This window comes from Actinia tenebrosa, unplaced genomic scaffold (assembly GCF_029948245.1).
Source record: "Actinia tenebrosa isolate PJP-AT-01 unplaced genomic scaffold, QUT_ActTen_1.0 PGA_scaffold6__47_contigs__length_16458017, whole genome shotgun sequence".
Classification (NCBI taxonomy): Eukaryota; Metazoa; Cnidaria; class Anthozoa; order Actiniaria; family Actiniidae; genus Actinia; species Actinia tenebrosa.
The window spans coordinates 8,077,225-8,101,773 of NW_028292583.1; the positions used below are offsets into that span (position 1 = coordinate 8,077,225).

General features: G+C 36.3%; 2 protein-coding genes and 1 long non-coding RNA gene across 3 annotated transcripts in view; 2 read left to right on the plus strand and 1 right to left on the minus strand.

Annotated features, from left to right (window-relative positions):
- Positions 1-185: 185 nt before the first annotated feature.
- LOC116307631 (uncharacterized) lies at positions 186-1,802 on the minus strand. Its single transcript, XR_004198426.2, has 2 exons — positions 1,608-1,802; positions 186-367 (listed from the first exon to the last, which is right to left on the minus strand). It is a non-coding gene; the product is annotated as an uncharacterized LOC116307631 (long non-coding RNA).
- A 2,933-nt stretch (positions 1,803-4,735) lies between these two features.
- Positions 4,736-5,910, plus strand: LOC116307633 (uncharacterized). The gene has a single exon (XM_031717906.1). It carries the CDS (start codon positions 4,823-4,825, stop codon positions 5,585-5,587), a length of 765 nt encoding a protein of 254 aa, XP_031573766.1. The 5' UTR covers positions 4,736-4,822; the 3' UTR covers positions 5,588-5,910.
- Positions 5,911-10,605: 4,695 nt separating this feature from the next.
- LOC116307635 (uncharacterized) overlaps positions 10,606-24,549 on the plus strand; it is a 53,046-nt gene continuing 39,102 nt past the window's right edge. Inside the window, exons 1-23 of the mRNA XM_089038953.1 lie at positions 10,606-10,630; positions 10,888-11,048; positions 12,068-12,272; positions 12,553-12,737; positions 13,365-13,521; positions 13,689-13,817; positions 13,898-14,020; positions 14,352-14,486; positions 14,856-14,978; positions 15,769-15,891; positions 16,248-16,397; positions 19,163-19,312; positions 19,828-19,977; positions 20,696-20,845; positions 20,937-21,086; positions 21,523-21,672; positions 21,746-21,895; positions 22,001-22,144; positions 22,568-22,717; positions 22,884-23,033; positions 23,435-23,668; positions 23,761-23,910; positions 24,350-24,499. Coding sequence (XP_088895079.1) covers positions 10,606-10,630; positions 10,888-11,048; positions 12,068-12,272; positions 12,553-12,737; positions 13,365-13,521; positions 13,689-13,817; positions 13,898-14,020; positions 14,352-14,486; positions 14,856-14,978; positions 15,769-15,891; positions 16,248-16,397; positions 19,163-19,312; positions 19,828-19,977; positions 20,696-20,845; positions 20,937-21,086; positions 21,523-21,672; positions 21,746-21,895; positions 22,001-22,144; positions 22,568-22,717; positions 22,884-23,033; positions 23,435-23,668; positions 23,761-23,910; positions 24,350-24,499 — 3,394 coding nt within the window. The remainder of the gene's footprint in view (positions 10,631-10,887; positions 11,049-12,067; positions 12,273-12,552; positions 12,738-13,364; positions 13,522-13,688; positions 13,818-13,897; positions 14,021-14,351; positions 14,487-14,855; positions 14,979-15,768; positions 15,892-16,247; positions 16,398-19,162; positions 19,313-19,827; positions 19,978-20,695; positions 20,846-20,936; positions 21,087-21,522; positions 21,673-21,745; positions 21,896-22,000; positions 22,145-22,567; positions 22,718-22,883; positions 23,034-23,434; positions 23,669-23,760; positions 23,911-24,349; positions 24,500-24,549) is intronic.

The window sequence follows — 24,549 nt, forward strand, 5'->3', positions numbered from 1 at the left end:
TTGATAACACAGATTTACTGTATGGAATTCTAATAATATATATATAGTAAATATTTTTACGTTACTATCTTTCTTTGTTTTACCGACCAAGTAAAGTGACGTGTAATTGAACATTTCTTGCCCTTGCGCAGCTAGATTCATAGAAAATAAAAATAAAAACAACAACAAAGACAAACACCAGCGAACACGTCATTCATTCCATTTTATTTATTGGCATTAAAAGTTCTTGATGTCAATGCAGTGGCTTTTATTTTTGTTCTTCTCTTTCATTTCGTCTTTTTTAGCATTTATATTCTCTTGCCATCTCACATATTTCCTCTCTGTTTGTCGTCAACGCACGTTCTTCCCACAGGCTGCCTTGACTCCCCTAGAAAAGAAAATATTTAATATAATTATTTATCATCAAAATTTCCCTGCATTTCTCTATATTTTTCTGAACCCTGAACATCTCTCAGTGTGGGCTACTTTAAGTCAGGGCACGGCTAACTCACCGCAGATCGAATTGGAATCACTTTAGCAAGATCGAAGAACCGTAAAGAAAATTTTCGAATCCAAGGACGGAAACTCTACGCGTAATGCCTTTGTATTATTGAGTTTATGAAGAAAACCGATGATGGGAGAGGAGAGATTTATCGAGATATATAAGGTTTCGCTTGAGTATAAAACTAGCGACAAATCACGGGGCGTGGCATCATTTAGTACAAAGAATAGAGGCGATCGCGGCAAGGCATGTAAATCACATTGTGATGAGTTTTTCAACATTTCTACGAAATGTAACTTCATATACTTAATAATAATTTATGGAATGAAAGACGACAGTGGATTTTCATGGTCAAATACATTTATTTTATTTCCGGTGCATTTTGCCTTAATTTGATGATTTTTTTCCCTTCCTTCCTTCCTTCCTTCCTTCCTTCCTTCCTTCTTCCTTCCTTCCTTCCTTCCTTCCTTCCTTCCTTTCTTCCTTCCTTCCTTCCTTCCGTCCATCCTTTCTTCCTTCTTTTTCCTTTAGTTTTTTTCTTTTCTTTCTTTCGTTCCTTTGGCTCTTCTTTCCTTCTCTTTCCTTATTTTCTTGAACTAATCTTAAATCTTCAACAATTAATGGTAGTCAACCTGAAATTTAATCTAAAGCTCAATTACAGCCGATTCAGTCTTATAAAGAATATCAAAATCATTACAAGTCATCTATTTTCATCATTAATCAAAAACTTATAATGACGTTTAGATATAACTTACTAAAGGCTCTTCATTATAGTGAAAATGCCGAGACCGAATAATAATAATGACTGTTTCAAAACGTATCATGTATTCATCTTGATTGATTAACCGCGAAGCTTAAGCTACAAAGTTAACTACATGAAACACAGAAACTACGAGAGAATTTGTAATTATGAGTTTCGGAAAGTAATTGCAAGCTAAGAAAATCACATAATGTACTATTAAGGTTTCCCCCCTTATTTTTTTTCTTTTTTCTTTTCTTTTCTTTATTTATTATTATTATCATTCTTTTTGGTTTGGTGGCTTTTACAGGTGGATGCCCATAGTCTTCGACGAATAAAGAAAGGAGCATAAAATTCCTGTCAGTACTGGTCTTTTCCTGTACTCACCTTATCACTTCTTTTTCCTGTAGATGGTCTTGAAAAAAGTCCAGTTATGCTTGCCTCGTATTGAGCTACCAGGCTAAAAAGGATAGCCAAGCTAATGAATACAGCTACAGTGGCTTTCATGTTGGTTTGGGATATCACAAGTAATTCTTGATCTAATCCACACTAGACGTTCTCTCGAAGTGATGTTCAGTTTTTCAACAGTGTCTATTTTATATATAGATGATTTTACGTCAAATTTGAAGCATTCCAATTACGAATTATTTTTACGATCTAAGATTACTAAAAATGCGTGAATGAATTAAGTCAACAGCTACTTGATATTTGACCGACAAATTCGTTGTGAAAAAGAGAAAGTTATTACTGTAAAGCTACAAGTCGCGAAATTGTATACAAAAGTTTGAGAAACGTGCGGTTTCATCACAAACTCATTTGAATGACTCGTGTTTATTCTCTTTATCATCTTCATGTAAAACATGAGCACTGGTTTTACTAGTTCCTTTACCTTTTTGACTTCCTTTTTTCTTCTTCGCTTTTATTTTTTTAAAATTAATAATAATTTTATTGGTGATTCATGAAATTTGTCAGTGACGTCTAGTTAAGTTAATTAATCTCCAAGTCAAGCTAGATGATATAAGAAGGATTGAATTTTCGAGCTTGTACCTCATAATCATTAGATTTTGGCTAGTTTCATGAAGCTGCTAATCAGGCAGCATTAGTTTGGTATTTAAAAAATGGAATGTGAGTATAGTTTTCGAGTGAGTAAAGGAGTGGCTTGTTAATTGGGTAATGAAACAGAAGTTTTAATTTTGCGTAGCTTGTCCCATCGTCAGCTTTAACGCTTTTATATCATCTGTAGCTAGGAGCTTTAAAGCTAGCCTCCTCGTTGTCTAAGTCGTTCTGTTCTAATTGCGCCATAGTGGCCTCTTTGAGACCTGACTTCTCGGCCCAGGATGCGAAATCGAAAGACATTATTTAAACAAAATTCTGAGCTGATTTCTTGAACGCTAGCTTGATGACAACATGAACAACTGGCTGCCAACTATGAAGCCCTTGCTTTCTATGCTCACCGCACATCCTGCCTCGCCTAGTTATTTAATCATGATAAACACATGTCTATCACTCACATAAACAATTTGGAGAAAATGGGAGAGCTCAGCCAAAATTTTGTCTTTAGTGCTCGCTATATTATATATGACTTCCTTGAACACACTTTGAAAAAAAATTTTTTTTTAATTCATTTCGTGGGTTAAGATGAATTAATCATGTAATATACCTGTCTAGTTTGTAATAATTGAAATATGCTCATCTCTGCACCTGCTTATTTGATAATTACCATGCTGTAACTTTGATAGACTTCACTGTAGTTTCGCTATATCATTTCCCTCATATTACCTCCGATCCAAAGATTTTGAGAAGTAAAAATGTCGTGGCGAAAAGACAAAGTAAAGATCAAGAATGGACTAATTATGGCGTCCAGTCCTGTACGTAGAGAGTGACATGCGATCAGCTTCCATGACAACTAAAAAAAGTGATATCAATTATCGCCCATACCAAAATTATTCGAATCCATTAAAAGACAATTTAATGAAGACTTTAAGACGTCCATAAATGATTACTTTGCGGCAACGCAGTCTCCTTAAAAGGACAAACCTTGCCCTTCTCGTTGGGCTGAAGTAATAACAATGATTTTCTTTGATGAAAACCAACAGAAGTAAAATAGATATTAAGGAATTTTTTTACTGATCCTAATTTGGTTCGATTGTTTAAAAATAAACAAAAAATAAAAAACAAATTAAAGAAAAGGGAATCATCATCATCATCATCATCATCATCATCATCATTATTATTATTATTATTATTATTATTATTATTATTATTATTATTATGGCAAGTTTTATTTGTCTGTATATATAATGTTTACAGTCTAGGCTGGTTAAGTTCATCATTTTTTACAATCCTTTCTTCAGTTTATGCATATTCATAGAACTTCTTGACTAAAATAACGTTCTGGCTTAAAATCCATTTCTGGCATTATCATCATCATCATCATCATCATCATCATTATTATTATTATTATTATTATTATTATTATTATTATTATTATTATTACTCGGCCGGACTTTTTACTGCCTTGGTCAGTATCGATACCTTTCTAATTTTCAAAAAATTTATCAAGTGCCTTGATTATTATGCTCCACTTTCTTAAATTCAGTTCTATCTTATTTTTTGTTTAATGACTGTTTGTAAACTAGGATGATAATTAATATTGATGGAGTTGTCGTCGACTCCTAAAATTATGCTGCATTTATTAGACTCTGGTAAAAAAATGTCGAATTATTCTAATAAATCTCGGCTTTGAAAAAACAAAACAAAACAAAACAAAACAAAAAAACACACACACACAACACACACACAAAACACACACACATACATACACACACATACACACAAACAATTTTTTGGCTCTAGGAAAAGTATTGAGAATTAAGGTTTAGAATGAAGTGACCAAAAAGAACGAGAGGAATTATGAATGATCTTAAAATGATGAAGGTCACAATTTAGATATAAAAAATGTTTAAAATCTTTGTATTGAAACGAAACTCTTCCATATCCCTCATATTCCATATAATGCTCGATACTGGGGGTCTGTAGTGGCAATTTCTACACACAAATATGTTTTTTAGCATACATGCAGACAGACAGTCCATTCATTTCTGTGATTTGGCTTTTAGTTTTGGAGATGTTTGGGGGCAAAATCTAAGATTTCACTTCCAGAGGTGGTGGGTACCGGGTAACACAACCCCTCTAAATCGGGTACCATGAGATGACAATTGTTTTGCCCTCATCCCTAAGACCACTCTTTTATCACTCCGAATAGAATTGACCGGAAGTTCGACAACTTGTTTATCACTCTTGATTTTCCGAATCAAGAAGTTCTGAAGTTCAACCTTCGGATATTTGTCGTGACAATACTCTCCCTAGTCGATCTCAATCACCTAAACTGTAGCCTGCGTTTCTCCCGGCTCCCGTCCTCTTCAGGAACGCCTAGCTACGCAGGCTACCTGCACCGTGAGGGGTTGTTTTCAGAATACATAGTTTACTGACATTAAACATCGCGGGCTCTCTTTTAAAAATGGCGGATCAAAGTTAACCAGACTGGACAAGTGTAAGCGCATTATTCTGTTGAATATATTCTTTATATACAGTCAAATATAATGTGGCGCTTTGCAGGTGTTTTTAGGATTCATAACAGCTTAATTCAAGCGAGGTATAGAAGCTTAAGCTCTGTTTTTACTAAGGTTGTTACAGTCTCATTTGACTGTCTATCAGAGGATCACCATATTCGTGTGTTATGTTCTGGGTTATCAAGACGTTTTATGCTTATAGATGGTACAAAGAATAACATAAGGAATTTTCACGTGAGGAACTGTGTATTGTTTAGTAAGGGAATCCATGAAAACCCGAGAAATCAAAACATTAAAGCAAAAACTGTGTTACTCATTGACTCAGACGGTGAAAAGTTAGGGACAGTGTCGCTGAATGAAGCACTAGATAAAGCTAAAGAAAAATCCCTGCATTTGGTCGAAATAGAAAGACAAAAGAGCTTGAAGCCTGCCGTCTGTAAACTATTTTCTCCAAAAATGATATTTGAATCAGAGAAGAGAGCCAAACACAATTCACATGGGGCCAAGCAGAAAGAGCTTACTATTACAGGGAAAATAGCACCACAAGATCTAAAGTGGAAAATTCAAAAGATCTATGATTTCCTGAAAAATGGCAATTCTGTTAAATTATCAATTAGACGGAAGCCTTATCAGAAGATATCCCAGGAAGAAAAATTGGAGATTGTGAAAAAAGTTGTTGAAGAAATACAAGATGTTGGTATCATGGAGGGGGAACCTAAAGTGATAGGTGCACTTGCATTAGGGTGCCATTTCAAGCCATTTACACAGAGAGTAAATCAAAAGAACTCTAGATAAAGTTTGTAGCATTATTGTTATTACTGAAGATTTACATCTCCATCTTACATTATAAGCATCTTCACTGAGTTTGTGAAATGAGGCCCTGTTAGGGGTAAATATTCCGACAAGCTACATGACTTTGAAACAGTAGCATAAGAGCCGGGAACTAGGGATGAACAACAGACTTCTCTAATGAATTACTGACAGTAAGGTCCTGTTATAATAAAGTAGGGGTAAATTCTGACTAGTGATACAAGAACATTCCAAAATTGCAACATAAGTAGTTTTGAATTCCCCGCAATAGGCCTCTGAAATGTAAGGTAAAAAGGTATGTTGTCTTAGGGATGTGGTATTTGTTTGGGGAAAGGGAGGGAGGGGGGTAGGAGCCAACCAATAGGTAGACCAAGAGAAAATGAACTAAAAGGAAGAATCCTTGGTATTCATGTAACCATCCAAGGGCAGATCCAGCCATAATTTTAGGGGGGGGGGGGGAGCTAATTGAGTTTCTTCCATCAACACAATGGAAAACAATATAAAAAAGCATTGTTTTTTTCTGCTGAAGGTGGGGGGGGGGGGGGGGCTTCAGCCCCCCTTTGCCCCCCCTGGATCCGCCCTTGCCATCATTGACACCGTTTGATGCTACAGTAATTATGTAATTAAATTTTTCACATGGTTTGTTTTTCTGCAACCATATACTAAAATGCTCTATACTGTTTGCTCACACATATTTAAAAACACAAGAAGACACAAACAAATAGCCTCTGAAGTGACATATAGTGGGTAGAAAAATGAACAATCAAGTGAATGATTCTAAAAACTCTACCCTGATAAATCTCTCACTCTTTGGAGCACATGCAATAAAAACTTGAAATAAAAACAGTTGATAAAGACAAATAGTACTATTTAGTGACTAATATTTGCCATCACAAATAAATTAAACAAAAGACACAAATGGTCTCTTGTGTATTTGTCTTCGTATGATGAGTGTTCTGGTTGAGTGATAGCAACTATTAGTAAGTAATAGCTAGTATTTGTCAGTATCAACTTTGTTTTTATTTCATGGTTTTACTGTATGCGCTTTAGGAAGATTAGTGTTTAGTTAGTTTGTTGATGATTAGAGTGCACGCACTAAACCTGTGAAACATATTTAGTACTAATTAGTAGTAATTCATACAGAATCCTTTGTTTCCTATTGTTTGATTATCACTATTTAGTACTAAAAATTAGTATTTGTTTCACGGGTTTAGTGCGAGTACTCTAACCCATATCACACCTATGTCATACAGCTAGTTAACTTAGAGACATATGATGTTATGGCTTCCCTTGTTTGAACTAATTCCTAGCTCAGACAAATATGTTGAAGCTACAAGCCATAGCAAACATGCCTGTGGCCTGACTGACATCATGTAGGCTGATTATAGAATCACGAAACCAACTGTAAAACTAGAATATTGACTTTTATTCATGATATGCTTTGCTTATATATAGTATTTTATTCTACAAAAGAAAATAAATAAAAGGTGTTGATTATTTTTAACATTCATTAAATTTATTACAGATGCTCTGTCATTTCCCTTCTGCAATTTAAGTTTTTCTCCAAAGTTTTCACTATTAAGTTGTCTTCCCTAACCAATCTTTATAAGGGAGTATTCACAATTTATGGGATGGAGGCTATGGAGTTTTGAAGGGAGCCAGCCATTTTCAAGGGCGGATCCAGCCAAAATTTGGGGGGGGGGGGCTAATTGAGTTTAGGGGGGGCTAATTGAGTTTAGGGGGGACTAATTGAGTTTAGGGGGGGCTAATTGAGTTTGGGGGGGCTAATTGAGTTTAGGGGGGGCTAATTGAGTTTAGGGGGGGGGGCTAATTGAGTTTACGGGGGGCTAATTGAGTTTAGGGGAGGGGGGGGGCTAATTGAGTTTAGGGGGGGGGGGGGGCTAATTGAGTTTCTTCCGTTAACACAACGGAAAACAATATAAAAAAGCATCGTTTTTTTCTGCTGAAGGGGGACTTCAGTCCCCCTTTGCCCCCAGGATCCGCCCTTGATTTTCTCTTTTTTTTATAATTGGGAGGGGGGAGTGGAGGGGGGGGAGGCTATCAAAAACATAGATGTGGTGGAATTCCAACCCTGTTACCAGATAGTAATTTCCTAATTACACAAAATCCAAATACTGCCGCAGGAGCTCTTGTCTTCCCCGCAGCCATTTTTAGGGTAAAAGGGGAAGCGGAATACAGAAGCTAAGGAGTCGTATGAGCCTTCGGACCTGAAGGCAAATTAACACCGACCTATGCTTGGTGTACGGATTACGTAGGATAAATTTTCTTTCTCGTAGGCAAAGTAGGGAGAGACTAGCTGGGCCCAAGATTGTACCTTAAGCTAATCCCTTGCACTAGCTGTATCGAACGTCGCAAACTATTTAGCCAGAATTAGATGCCTTTAATTTTTTGGTTTTGGTTTTGGTTTTGGTTTTCTTTATAAAAACAATAAATTTAATTAAGAACTTTGTTTTCATATCGATCGATGCAGTGGTAGCCCGTTCTCGTACTCGTTTCTGGTGAAGGCATTAATTAGAAATCACGAGAAATTTTTCTGACTAGCTAGATCAGAATTCATTAATAATCTATATAATTCCGCCTACCAGACGAGCTCACGTCATCACATTTTCCTTCTGTTTTCCATTTCAGGGGGTTGGAGGATCATTTCTCCTGTACCAAAAATAGTAATTCTTATGTAGAGAATTTGATACATTCCTTCTATGCTTCTTTCTTCTTCCTCTGCATGTCGGAGCATGAAAATATTTTTGCTTGTTTTCAATAATAATTATAGTTCTTTAACAAAAATGCAATCACGTATAATTTTTTTAATTATCAGGGTCGGTTGTAATGCGAAAACAGCTACTAAAAGATAAGGTATTTAAGAATTAAAAATTGATGGTCAAGACAAAGCATGTCTTTAGAAACAAATCTGTTTCATCTGTTTCTTCAATAACTGCGAAGATTATTGGCTGATACAATTTGAAAACGGTTTTCGCTAAAGACTATGATATGGTGTGGTGGTGGTGATAATTGACCACGAGTCTTGATAAAGAATACCTATAAAGTGCCAAAATATATATTGTTTATGTAAAGTGTGGTCGAGGTGTGGTCCAATCTTCTTGTAGTTGAGCCAGTATTGAAAACGAAGGGCCCAGGTGATAATCCTAACAGAATAAAGAAGTTCTTCAAACTATCTGAAGCGATACCTACCAACTGGTAAGAAAATCTTTTTCCATCTCTTAATGAAGTTTGCTTTCATCCAAACATTTATAAAGGGGGGAAATGCGAAAGCAATAGATGAGGTTTAATGAATTTGAAATTTTGAAATATTATTTCTTACAGGACTAGTCTTAATTAATTTTCGGCTGTGACGATGTCAGGAATAAGACTGGTCTTGCTTCTTCTGTCTTGCGGATATTTTGAATATGCAGGTACTAAACTCAACCTTTTCTTAATTTACTCCCATTTCGTACATTATTCAGGTAATGCCAACTCATTACCAATACTATCACAATTCCGTAAAGAGAGCCAATATTCGATAACTTTAGAATTTCAGTGTAGTTAACGATTCTTAATCAAAGAAAGTTATATATTTGAGGTAATAATCATCTTTATGAAAAAGAAAGGTTCTGGGGACTTGGTACATCGTGTAAGTATTTTACCAAAATATCACTTTCTGAATACAATTCTGTATAAAACATAGCCTTTCTAACCTTTAACAATATTTTTTGAAAATTTGGTGTAAAAGCATTGACGACAGTTACTATAATTTCACAGCATAGCTACTTCCTTGAACTTGAATTGGGTAAAATTTTCTAGAAAACTCGATCGATTCCATTTAAGCAATTTAATATATGAATATATATATATTTGTTTTTCTTTTTGCTAAATGCTCAATACAGAATATACGTTTTCTCGGATAGCGATAGAAACGTCTTTCCTTCATCAAACCTTAATAATAATAATAATAATGATAATAATAATAAATATTTTATTTATATAGCGCCCTTTCCTAAAATGTCCAAAAGCGCTTTACAAGCAAATAATAATTAATAATAACAATATCTGTAATATCAAAATCAAAAAACTATGTAATCTAAAAGTCAATAAGATTTAACGAATGATCAATGAAAAGCTTTGCGAAATAAATATGTTTTGAGATAACTCTTGAAAATATTTAAAGATGTACTACATTTAATTTGCAGTGGCAAGGCATTCCAAAGCATTGGAGCAGAAATAGAAAAAGCGCAGTATCCATAAGACTTTAGATTATAATTTGAAACCTTGAGTAACCTCTTAGAACCAGATCTCAAACAGCGTTGAGGAGCATAAGGTTCAAGTAAATCGCAGAGATACTTTGGCGCAATACCATGGATAACTTTATACGTAAAAAGAAGAATTTTAAATTCGATACGTATACGCTGCTCAATCGGCAACCAATGCAGCTGTACTAAAATAAGTGTAATATGCTGAGATTTGCGTGATAAGGTGACCAGCTTGGCAGCAGTGTTCTGTACATACTGCAGCCTCTGCAAAAGATGCTTCAGTAAACCAAAAAGTAAGGCATTACAATTATCTAACTTATTTGTAATGAAAGCGTGAATTAATATCTTAGTGGTTTCAAAACTTAAAAATTTCCTAATGCGTGAAATGTTTCTAATAAAATAAAAAGCAGATTTACAAATCTGAGTTATATGACTGTCCAGAGATAAGGTATTATCGTAAATAACGCCAATGTTTCTTGCACACTCTGAGGGAGTGACAGAGGAACTAGCCACTTGCACTGCATGTAGTGGTGGAGCCGGACGGTGCTTAGCATGGAATATCAGGATTTCAGTTTTATCATCATTAAGCTTTAATTTGTTGTTCAGCATCCACATAGCAATGTCTCGTACACATGCTTCCACTTTCATCCGAGCCAGCTCTAGGTCGCCAATAACATCGGTCTTGAAGGATAAATAGATCTGTAAGTCATCTGAATAACAGTGAAATGTCACTCCATGATGCCTCATGATGTCACCCAGAGGGGTAGTATAGAGCAAATATAATACAGGGCCAAGTACGGACCCTTGTGGAACACCGCTGCGGTCAAGGCGTGGCTAGAGCTAAGAAACTAAGCAGCCAACCACGGGCGCATTTACATATCGCTGTATATCGGGTGTCGTTTGTATCGAATCTAAACCACAATGCATTCTGTTCATCGAACCCAGATAATCTTCTCCACATTATTGGAGTCTGCTGACAGTTTTGCTAATGTTACGGGTTTTTTAATTGTTGCATAACAGAGTGTACTTCTCCATGTGGAGGCAACATAAGCACGTGGCAAAGCACACTAATCAAGTCGCCCAGTTACTCGGTATCTCCTTATGCTGATAATCTAGACTGCTATTGGATACTTCAGGTTTCTGTTGGCAACCTTATTAGAGTTGTCTTCAATGTGTTTTCGGTAAGTTTCTGGCCAATAACCCTCACATAGCAGCATGTTGTCTATAGTTTCATTATATTGCAGTAGCGTATCCAGGGGTGATTCACAGTGGGCTCCATGGAACCACCCTTTGTGAGATTTTGTTATGCCAATCATGTTATTTACGCCCGCTATAATGAAATTGGAACACCCCTTTGTGAAGTCGACCGCACCAGCCTTTTCTGCGGTGTGGCCATTTTGGAACCCCCCTTTCGAATAAGGATCCGCCGCGCTGGACACGAGTGAAAAACGTCTGAATCCGTATGTAAATTAGTCAAAACATATGTAAATTTGACTTTCAAACATGCCTAAGTAATTGGACTTCACCTAATGCCAAAACTTACTGCACATGCTTGAAACTTAAGGCTAATTCTTTCATATTGTGTTTGTTAATACAGTATCTTGGTCTGACAAAAGTATACTGGCAAACTTTTTTGTATACTCGGAGAAAACAAACATTTATTTTCTCACTCAAACTCTTCTAAATTCTTAGAAAACTTGCTGAAATGCACGCATGCGCAAACGTTTTTCTCTAATGTCGCCGCGCTGTATTCCGTCAACACGTAATCAACCACAACAACTATCCAAAATATTACCATCTTCAAACATGATCCACCTGCGCTCCTGATGTTTCAAGAGATGAAGATAGTCCAGCCGTATAAAAACAAAAGCTCACGTTTCTAATGCATATACCAAAGTGTTAGATGAGTGTTGCGAAACACGTCTGACACAATTATACTTTGCCTTTGTAACACTTGCATAACATTACACGATTACACTCATTAAATTTTCGTTTTTGTGTTTGTTCTAAGAACTCCTTTGTACTCATCTTTTGTTTATGTAGTTTATTATACTTTCATGGTACACTCGACTGCTTTCGTTGAAATTAGAATTTTCGCGTTGAGCCATCGCAACTGCGTCGTGGCGAAATCATTGGACTAAGTATTTCTTTGATAGTACCATTTATTAACAAGGATAATTTAATTTCTTTAAAAATCAAGCTAGAGCAGTCCGATGGATGCCAGAAGGACTATGTTGCAATCCATTCCAATTCCTCAAAAGATTCACCACTTTTGAAGCAACGACTGTGTGGAACATCTTTGACGTCAGACCAGAAGGAAATCCTATCAACAGGGAATAATATGCTAATCCACATGCATTCGGATGAAAGTGGTTCAGATCTTGGATTCCTTGCATCAGCACGAGGTGGGTATGCACATATGAAAGTAGCAGTGTTGCAGGAGTAAGCACACGTGTTTTGAAGGGAACATTTATCCCGCCAAATCCACAGGTACCCTAACTAGGAAAAAATGAAAATTTACGGTTTTTTAGTCAAACGTTTGGCGCTACGTCGGTCCATAGTACCCAAGTGGTACTTTGACCCCAGTTAAACTAGTATCCATTAACATGATCTCTTATTTAAGAATGCGAATTTCTTTTAATATCTCTCAATGTTCTCGTCATTTTCCCCTCATCTCAATAACAGGAGTCTGCGATGTTACGTTTACTGGTACATCTGGAACGATATCGTCTCCCAATTATCCCAACATCTATCCAACAAACCAGAATTGTGTTTGGTTAGTGGACGTCGGTCTTGGGTACAAAGTCACTTTGAGCTTTGAAGCGTTCAAAATGGAATCTGACAGACGCTGTGGTTTTGATTATCTACAGGTAAATAAATTGACTCATAAATGCAAAAAGTATGATCTTGGACTTGCGTCCCTTTTATCCAGTATTTCACCATTGGCCTGAATCAGGTCAATTCCAGGTGCACGCGTTTGTGCATCTCATTACCCTAACAGATATGAGTGGGAGTGTTGAGATAAAGAGTTTCGTTTGGGTCTGGGCATGTACGTACAAAGTGTTTAGATGGACAGTAATAATCTCAATCAAATATAAATATTGCAATAATATAAGTTAGAGAAAAATTGATAATAATAATAATAATAATAATAATAATAATAATAACTAATAATAATAAACTTTATTTATGTGTCAAAAATATATAGCAGTTTCCCACTAAGTAAGGACACCTAACCTACTTAAAAACAACAATTAACTAGATTAAAACCTAAAAAATCCTCAGAAAATAGGCGAAGTAACCGCTATTGCCAGAGCAATTTCTCCGAGGCGGTATTTTAAATCAGCACTCGTTTGTTCGGATGGAGACGACTTAAAAAATTGAAAGAAAACCTGGATACAAAGGGGTTCGAATAAGTCGCTGAACTTAAAAATTCCAAAGAATAATCATAAGTGTACGTATACTAATTGTAGCACTTATATCTCATCCCTAAATAGGTGCAAGAAGGTTCGAGCGCAGATTCTCCGACCAAAGGCAAGTTTTGCGCTTCGGTTTCCCCTCCTGATATAACAACTATTGGACCAATGAGAATTGTTTTCAAAAGCGATTCTGACAATGAGTTCTTGGGCTTTAAAGCAAGATACACTGCAGTGGGTGAGTACCAAAAGGGATATGGGGCAAACTGTACGTTTCTTCTCGTCATCGGAGACGGAGGGACAAGGAGAAGTGAACCATTTGGAGCTATACATAATCTTAATTTTGAAATTGAAGATTTTTTAAATTCTAACTCTTCATTTATTTCAATTTTCAATCCATGGCAGATCGAGATGAATGTCAGATCCCTGGCTCATGCCACTCTAACGCTACATGTGCTAACACTATTGGTTCCTACGTTTGTACTTGCAAGATCAGTTATACCGGTGATGGCAAAAGCTGTGTATGGTATAAAGGTTTGTATCAACACGTTAAGGCGATATACGTATAAATTATGATTCAAGCACTAACTGAGTTATTTTCTTTTCATCTGCAGATTTTAATGAGTGTACATTGGGCCTCCATAATTGTCATGTGGATGCAGACTGTATCAATACTAGAACCGAGTTCTTGTGTCGCTGTAAAACAGGATTTCTAGGGAACGATTTAAGTTGTACAGGTTAGTAACCACAAGCTTGCTATGGACCCTCCGCTTAAAATTGTCTTGAATGCGAGTCGGCTATCATGAAAATACAAAAGAAATGCCACAAATTTCATCGAGAAAGAGTGTGATTTCTTTTGTATTTTTATGTTAGCTTTGCATCCAGAATACTTTTAAGAAGGGTCCATTGCGTAGAACTTTTGTGCTGCAGGATCAAAAACTGATTATGGCATTGAGAAGTGGACATATATCAATCATTGTTTTTATTTATACCATCCATTACTGGATGTTTAACCGTTTTTAATTATTTGTTACGTGATCAATTGGTTATAATCATTGCTGTTTTCAGATATCAACGAGTGTACTACTGATTTAGTCGAGTACAAACACAACTGTCATCGGAATGCCACTTGTGCTAACACGCATGGTAGCTTCACGTGCACCTGTATCTCGGTATACACTGGAGACGGAGTTAGCTGTGTTGGTAAGTCTATAATAGATCAATTAAATACTAAGGCGTAATGATTTTCCATTTGATCAGACCACGGGCCATTCCCTAGAGTAACTTTTTTCTTTAATAGTTGCGCAAGAGAATACACATTAATATGTGTATTAATATGGATACAACTCCAACAAAGAATTTTAATCTCAATAGGACCTGAAATAGAAAAAAACGTTTTTTAGCCACAGCTGATCGAATGAATACAATAATTCGAGGGTACAGGACGGCGTGCCCATACACAAACACACACTTTGTACAAAATGAGCTCTTATTTGGATATTTAAGCAAATATTAAAATTACTTACTAAAGCAAAAATTAATATGTTTGTTATTGCTCGATATTTTCGTCAGATATTAACGAATGCGCTGTGAACAGTCATAATTGCCACCCAGACGCTACTTGTGAGAACACTGATGGCTCATTTACCTGTGGATGCAACAACGGATACGCTGGTAGCGGTATTTACTGTACAGGTATAAGCATGGACAATGTTTCTGATAAGGGTTTTATGTACACCTGAGTCTTTTCTAGCTACTAATTTGAACATCATTTTCGAGCGTCCCTTAAAGTGCTTATAAGCCTTTGCACAATATTTTCAGAATTGATTCTTTAAATAGTGAATAGTTCATTGTGAAAATAATTCGTCATTTGAATGTTGGGTCTTTGAGATACGAAGGTTTATATTTCCAATATGTTAATGACTATGACGTAACATAAGGGATTTGAGTTATTTTGTGACAACTTTTTATATTGAAAGCTAGACATTTTTTGAAAATAAATTTGTAAGAACCTTTACGTGAGTCACGAGTAAAAGGGTGATGCTTTTAAAATGCTGTATTCCAGAACGAGTGCAGTGTTGTATATTAAATGATCCCTTATGTTACGTCATAGTCATTAACATATTGGGAATATGAACCTTCGTATCTTAAAGACCCGACATTCAAATGACGAAATATCTTCACAATCAACTATCCACTATCTAAAGAATCAATTCTGAAAATATTGTGCAAAGGCTTATAAGCACTTTAATTTTGTATATAACGCGAAATGTTATAGCTCACTTACGCCGATTTTTATACACCTTTCCCCTGCTCTGTCATGCATGCCAACAACAACTTAAATTCCTGTTTGTAAACATACCATGAGCTAGTACACTAAAACGTATAAGTTTAGGAGCGTTCCATTCCACTTGCTTCATCGTGATTTAATGCTCACAGCGGCCCAGTTAATTAACTATTTTTTAACTTGATGATTCATTGACAGACATAGACGAATGTGCCAAAGGTACACACAACTGTCATGCTGATGCCAACTGTACCAACACCAAGGGATCGTTCTACTGTACCTGTCATACGGGATACTCAGGAGATGGAGTCACGTGTGTTGGTGAGTTCTTCAGAGTGTGATACTATGTGCAATGAATTTTTGTGTAGGGATGTTAGCTATCTAATTTTTAGTGATTGTAAATGTAAAAAAGAAAAAATATATTGCCGAATGTTTTTGAATAAAAAGCATTTAATCTTAAATGATTAGCCAAAACTCTGGGGTGCACATAGTGTGCATGTGATTCGACTTCAATGTAGTAGGTGTCATGTTGTATAAACATGCAGAATATCTATGACAATTTTGTCTTTCTTAAAGCAGACGAAGTGACCATGTCTTCTTAATGCTACAGATAAGAATGTGACTACCGGAAAAATTACGATTCTATCAGTAACCATCGTACCTACAATTCTGTTTAGATATAGACGAGTGTGAACCAAAAGAACTAGCCCCTTATCATGAGCATTACGCACACAACTGTCATGTTGACGGAGTCTGTACCAACACCAAGGGATCATTCTACTGCACTTGTCAAACCGGTTATACCGGAAATGGAACCTATTGTACTGGTAAGACGTGTAACACTAGCATATCTAGTTTAACAAATAGCTATTTAGTTTGTTCAAATAAGTCATCGCATAAGCTAAAATCTACCCACGAAACATCCTAATGAATAAGATTTTCTTTATAGATGGATTTTGAATAGATAAAATGGTGGATTTTGTTAGAATTCGATGACTTCTTGTTCAAACTCAATATGGATCAGGAGTTTAAAGCCCCTCCCCTCCCTTGCTTTTAAACTGCATTTACGTTATCTAAACAACTGGACAATTTATCGCCAACAAAATATGGACGTAAGGATAGTTGTATAGGACCAACGACAGTAAATACCGATTACTGGAGAACCTGTCATTTGAAAAGACTTGCTCCAAGTCGACCTTTCTGAGACTCAAGTAAAGTAAACTGAAGCGAACGTCGATAAGTCACGAGAGGTTCTGCGATTATAATCCTGGTTGGTCTGCCTGTGCTTTATCGAGCGTGAACACTGACTATAAATATACTCAACTAATACGAAGACGAAGTCTAGTCATTTGACTAGAAGAACAGGTAAGATGACTACTTTGATTTGCTATTGACAATTTGCAATATGAGGCTTTTAGTTAGAGACAGTACTGAATAACAACAACAATATACAAACAAAGATACAAAGAAAACAAAAGGACAAAATAAAACAAATGAGCAACAAAAACAGCAAACTTAGAGGGGGGACAAAATAAAACAAATGCGCAACAAAAACAGCAAAACTTAGAGGGCAAAGAAACAGGCTCAGTATATTTATCTGAATATGAGCAGTGATTTACTGGAACTATCTAATAAATGGACAGATCTACACGGACTGTACTGACCGTAAACAAACTAACCGTACCAAGGGCAAATGACATGACCAAACTGGCAAATAGGAGTGTGTGACAGTCACTCCTTCAGTGAGGCCAAACACTATATAACAAAACTGAGACCAATGTTGAATTTAGTGAATACCAAAAACTCTTACCTAATGAAGGCGATGACCGAAGCTTGTATTTCAGATTTGCCTCAAATCATATCCGCACACTGATGTGGCGACGAAAAAAACGTGTAAGTATTATCACAGGTATATCCCACTTGATATAAGATATAATTTTGGGTTCAAGTCTCTAATTATGACATCAAATCGAGATTTTTTAGATTATTACTCAGACCGAAGTTTAAAGATTGCTAGCTAATTATCAAATCTACATTTTCTGATTTTCTTTTCTTTTCTTTTCTTTTCTTTTCTTTTCTTTTCTTTTCTTTTCTTTTCTTTTCTTTTCTTTTCTTTTCTTTTCTTTTCTCGAGCTTTTATTTTAATGATGGGCTTCCTTTGCTTTCATCAAATTCTCGGCAAATACCGAGCAAACGACGAAAACGCGGCTGGCACCTTTTGGCGGGAAAATGTTCTAATACCATTTTCGCTTTTGTGGAGCACTGTTTTTCTTTTTCAAAGTCCACTGTCAATATCTAGCACTTTTGTAGCTAAGGTTTTGTACTTCAAAAAACATTGAAAATGGTATCTTTCCTCACAAAAAAATCTCACAGCCGTTACTTACTTTGATCAACGTTTGATTGTGAAAAAGAAAGCAAGAGATGAAGCCATTTTATTGCTGGTTTTATCAAGGAATGACGACAAGTAAAATATACTTCATATATAAACCTTATTGCGTTTTTCAACTGCCAGGACCGCCTTTTTACTTTTATACGATCCTATATAAGCTTCTAATAGTATACAAATATAGGGACAGGTTTTTGTCAACTTTACTACATACGAAGGCTTAGCACTTGCAAGTTCGATCGGCAATATTAATTTGATGATATAGCCAGGTAAGTGAAATATCAGTTAGTTAAACCTTAGCTCATAAGCCAGCCAACTTTATACCCTCGCTGCTATAAACCGTAACACAACATTTCTATTTTGCTATATATTGTTTATTTTTGTTTGAGTTGTTTTCATAAACTCATGAAACCAAGTGTATTTAATAGTTGCCGATATACGCAATAGAAAACAAACAAACAAACAAACAAACAAAAAAAAAAAAAAAAAAAAAAAAAAAGAAAAAGAAAAAAAAAAAAGAGTGTAATAGTAATTAGGTTAGTGTGTTTCACGAGTTTATGAAAACCACTTTATTGGCAACCACCCGACAAGTTGACTTTTCTTGAGAAACCAAAAAGAAAATCTCAGTTGTACTAACTTTCTTATTGAAAACATAACATAACTTTACTGTTTTTACTTTACATAACTCACTTCAGGACTTATCGTTGTTACCTTGCTAACTCTAAAAGACAAAGCGAGCGTGGCATATAGAGCTAATCGAGGACCTAGTTTACTAATTGTCACAATCCCAAAAAGTAGCCTTTAATACTATTGCTAGTACTCAATAAGTAACTGAAACTGATACACGACTTATCATGCAAAGGAATGACATATTCAGTATCCGACTAACTGAAGGTCTGAACCGAAAACTACACTAATAGCTTGTTTACTGGTACTGAGCCTGATTAACTTACTGTAAAGTGCTGTTGGTGTCGCTATCAGTTGCTGATACTAAGCACAGTATAAGAGTTCAGTTTCATATCGTTATCGGTAAGAAACGTAAAAGATCATGGCACTGATTTGCCGGCATAAAGTATCACGTAATCTTACTCCTGATCCTTTAGTAAAAGGATATTCTTGATCCTATTTCAAGAATATTTGAACTGCCATATGTCATTTATTTCCATAAGTAAGCAACAAGTTCTCATGTCCAAAATAATTTTACAGATATAAACGAATGTGAACCAACTTCTCTGGCTCCACATCACAGTCACTACGCCCATAATTGTCATGTAGATGCTCATTGCGTAAATACCAAAGGATCCTTTTATTGTGCTTGTAAAGACGGATACTCAGGAGATGGAATCACATGTACAGGTATATAATGTTGACACTGCAGCACAACCCCTTTGCTTTCTTTGTCTTTCATGACATGGGCTTGCTCAATGGAGAATTTGTACGCCTTGGGTAACAGTTTAAATTTTAATCCAACACAATTTAAAACATTATAATTCAAATGAACATAAAAAAAAGAAATGGGAAGGTTTAACAAGTTTTGATAAAAAACGCCAAAGGTACGGGCGCGACCGAAGTTGCCCCCCCCCCCCCTCCCATGCCCCCTAAAACTGATTAATTTCCTTGTAAAAGCCATAAAATCCATTTCATCAAAACCTCTTCAAGCATTCTAATTTTACTAACTTTGGTATGCTCTTTCCAAATAGATATATTTTTGTATTGCATTAAAATACTAATTGTAACGCAAGGTGTGCAAATTCCCTATTTATTTTTTTCACCATTCCTGGCAGTGAGACACACGAATGCCTTACTCAGGTGCTTTTCCACGCCTCAATATGAAAGCCCGCGTTAATTATAAATGTTATGTTTTGTTGTAGACTTTAATGAATGCCAACCTGGATCATTGTCGGCAAATTATAGCAAATTTGCTCACAACTGTCATGATGATGCTAACTGTACCAACACCAAGGGATCGTTCTACTGCACCTGTCATACGGGATACTCTGGAGATGGTGTCACGTGTGTTGGTGAGTATTTACATTTTGTCACTAACGACACAAGGCCTTTTTTGTATTACATTCGCCCAATAGTAAAAGTGCCGAATACAGTCAAGAAAAAATAAGCCCCCGTACTTTGTGCTCAATGCACGCATATGGGGAGGTGGCTATACTTAGTATGAAGTATAAATGAAAAAAAAATTTCGATTCAGAAAGACTGAGAGTAGTGTAACGGGAATAATTCTGCAAGATTTAAAACCAAGAAAAACTGACATATCTAACTAATGCGAAATACTTACTTTCTGTTAGTACGCCACGTAAAAATGTCGTTTTGTTAAACAAATCATATATAATAGATAAACTATATTAAATGAAATTGCAAAATTTATGTGACTTTTATACAATTTAATTGTTGGGAAATCCCGAAATGAAATTTTAAGAAAACCCTAAATAAGAAAACATTCCACTTCGTTTACTGCTAGTAGTTCAATTAATCTGCAATTTAAAGGGTGAAGAAATTAGGCCGAAAGGAAAGGAAAAGAAAGGAAAGGAAAGGAAAGGAAAGGAAAGGAAAGGAAGAAAGGAAAGGAAAGGAAAGGAAACGGAACGGAAGGGAACGAAACGAAACAAAACGAAACGAAACGAAACGAAAAGAAAGGAAAGGAAAGAAAAGTAAAGAAAAGTAAAGGAAAATTATTGATGAAAAGCTATTGTAATGTTTTTTAACTAAGTCGTCTCTTTTTGACAGATATTAACGAATGCCTTCCTGGACTTTTATCACAAAATCATACTCATTATGCACACAACTGTCATGCTGATGCTAACTGTACCAACACCAAGGGATCGTTCTACTGTACCTGTCATACAGGATACTCGGGAGATGGAGTCACGTGTGTTGGTAAGTATGACAACTTACAAAACTATCTTCTCTTGTGATTGATTTGTGGTGAAGCATTACATGTACATGAAAACAAACTTCCTTCCAACAGACATAAACGAATGTCAGACATCAGCTCTTTCCCCCTACCATGGTCACTACGCTCACAACTGTCATGCTGATGCTAACTGTACCAACACCAAGGGATCGTTCTACTGTACCTGTCATGTTGGGTATTCAGGAGATGGAGTCACGTGTGTTGGTAAGCTTGATATAAATCGGCCCTGTTTTTTACATAGCCAGTAGCTATTAAATCTGCGGCCCTCGTTTATTGATTGATTAGGAATTCGGGTGTTAAATTTGCAGAGGGAGAAAAACCGGTAACCATAAAAAACCCTCAAAGCACAGCAGAGAACCAACAAGCAACTCTACTCTAATACGACACCGAGCCCGAGAATGGAATTCTTGTCGCATTAGTGAGATGCCAGCGCTATCACCGCTACGTCATCCGTCCTTCCGGTTAATGTGTGTTCAAATTTGCAGTCAAAACAGTGATTGAGTGCAGTTATTTGGAAAGATCTTTTAATCATCTTGCAAGATGCAGCTTCAGTCGAATTCTATGTTTTAATAATTGGGTAACATGTTACAGACCGAATAGGATCGATTACTTTAAATGATCGCTTTTTTTCCTCCTCCAGATATCAATGAGTGCCATTCCACGGCCCTAGCGGTATATCATGGTCACTACGCACATAACTGCCATGCTGATGCTAACTGTACCAACACTAAGGGATCGTTCTACTGTACCTGTCATACGGGATACTCGGGAGATGGAGTCACGTGTGTTGGTGAGTAACAAATCCTTCGATTTCATTTGAAATATTTTAAAATTTAACAATTTCACTTTTTACACAATGATAGATATCAAGGAGTGCCAGACCACAGCCCTAGCAATATATCACGGTCACTACGCTCACAACTGTCATGCTGATGCTAACTGTACCAACACCAAGGGATCGTTCTACTGTACCTGTCAGACGGGATACTCTGGAGATGGAGTCACGTGTGTTGGTAAGCATTTAATCAAGCCCCTCTTAACTTACCAAGCTAATGATATAAATGTGAACCTTCTCTTTACTAAACTGCAAATTAAATGACTATTTATATGAATTTAAGATATCAATGAGTGCCAGACCACAGCCCTAGCAGTGCATCACGGTCACTACGCGCACAACTGTCATGCTGATGCTAACTGTACCAACACCAAGGGATCGTTCTACTGTACCTGTCATGTTGGGTACTCGGGAGATGGAGTCACACGTGACACGTGACTCCATCTCCTGAGTATCCCGTATGACAGGTACAGTAGAACGATCCCTTGGTGTTGGTACAGTTAGCATCAGCATGGCAGTTATGTACCTTAAGGGCACATTCATTTACGTCTATTACGTAAAAACAATTCTGCATTGGTTGACTTTTATCATATTAATCCCCGTAGTTGAGATAAAATGGTGCATTTTTTTTGACTTTTTTCATGTATCCGTTATCAATATTAAATTTAAAAACAAATCATATATTATAAAATTAAAATTCATCTAAGTTTTGGTTAGTCAATAGCAAATTTCAACTTCTTCTAAACCATTACCATGCAATCGTTCCTTTATATGACACATTGATATCAATTTTTATATAACATCGAATTTTCTGAAAACTCTTTTACTAATAAACGATTGTCTTTGACAGACATCAACGAATGCCAAACCACAGCCCTAGCAGTGTATCACAGTCACTACGCACACAATTGCCATGATGATGCTAACTGTACCAACACCAAGGGATCGTTCTACTGCACCTGTAATACGGGATACTCAGGAGATGGTGTCACGTGTGTTGGTAGGGACCCTTTAATTTACTGGTAGATTTAATATAATTTTTGTTATATTTATGGATTTAACGTCCTTTTTAGTTAAATTTCATATAGTCGAAAATAAAATCAATCAACTGTTATAAGTTTAACTTTTATTGAAATAAGTTGCAAATGATATCTTTGTTATTTAAGATATCAATGAATGTAAGATAACAGCTCTTGCAGTATACCACAATCACTACGCACACAACTGTCATGCTGATGCTAACTGTACCAACACCAAGGGATCGTTCTACTGTAGCTGTCATACGGGATACTCTGGAAATGGAGTCACGTGTGTTGGTGAGTTACAGTTGTATGAATATCTTTTGTTTGCTTGTTTAACGTTAAGTGTAATAGTCGTTTTATGGTATAACTCATTTCAATCAAGTTAGTACCCAAAGGATTATGGATAGATACATTTTGAAACTTTTCAATCACTTGATTAAGTTTTTGATGGACCTCTGTTCTTTTACCAGATTTAACTGTTTATAGTTTCACCTCCTATCAGCTTCCTCAAACTATTATTTTTAGAATAAGACCTTTTACTTGCACGATATGAAACGCTTCCCATGATCCTTATCGTTCTTTTTGGTGTCTTACTCTATTGAAATAAGTTTATATTTACTGATATTCGCCGTATAAGGTCAATTTAAAATGAATTTTAATTTTATAATACTGTATATGAATTACATTTAAATTTAATATCGATAACGGACACATGAAAAAAATTAAAAAAATACATCATTTTATCTCAACCACGGGGATTAATATGATAAAAAGCCAACCAATGCAGAATTGTTTTTACGTAATAGACGTAAATGAATGTGCCCTTAAGGTACATAACTGTCATGCTGATGCTAACTGTACCAACACCAAGGGATCGTTCTACTGTACCTGTCATACGGGATACTCTGGCGATGGAGTCACATGTGCTGGTGAGTATGTCAATTTACAAAACTACCTTCTCTTGTGATTTGATTTGTGGTGAAGCATAACATGTACATGAAAACAAACTTCCTTCCAACAGACATAAACGAATGTCAGACATCAGGTCTTTCCTCTTACCATGGTCACTACGCACATAACTGTCATGCTGATGCTAACTGTACCAACACTAAGGGTTCGTTCTACTGTACCTGTCATGTTGGGTATTCAGGAGATGGAGTCACGTGTGTTGGTAAGCTTGATATAAATCGGCCTCGTTTTTTTACATAGCCAGTAGCTATTAAATCTGCGGCCCTCGTTTATTGATTGATTCGAAATTCGGGTGTTAAATTTGCAGAGGGAGGAAAACCGGTAACTATAAAAAAACCCTCGAAGCACAGCAGAGAACCAACAAGCAACTCTACTGCAATACGAAACCGAGCCCGAGAATGGAATTCTTGTCGCATTAGTGAGAGTCCAGCGCTTTCACCGCTACGTCATCCGTCCTTCCGGTTAATGCGTGTTCAATCTTGCAGTCAAAACAGTGCCTGAGTGCAGTTATTTGGAAGGATCTTTTAATCATCTTGCCAGATGCATCTTCAGTCGAATTCTTCGTATTTAATAATTGCGTAAAATGTTACAGACCGAATAGGATCGATTACTTTAAATGATCGCTTTTTTTCCTCCTCCAGATATCAATGAGTGCCACTCCACGGCCCTAGCGGTATATCATGGTCACTACGCACATAACTGTCATGCTGTTGCTAACTGTACCAACACTAAGGGATCGTTCTACTGTACCTGTCATACGGGATACTCAGGAGATGGTGTCACGTGTGTTGGTGAGTAACAAATCCTTCGATTTCATTTGAGACGTTTTAAAATTTAACAA

What these genes read in the sequence shown, in the direction of transcription:
- LOC116307633 (XM_031717906.1), top strand. Translation starts at nt 4,823, where the DNA reads ATGTGGCGCTTTGCAGGTGTTTTTAGGATTCATAACAGCTTAATTCAA.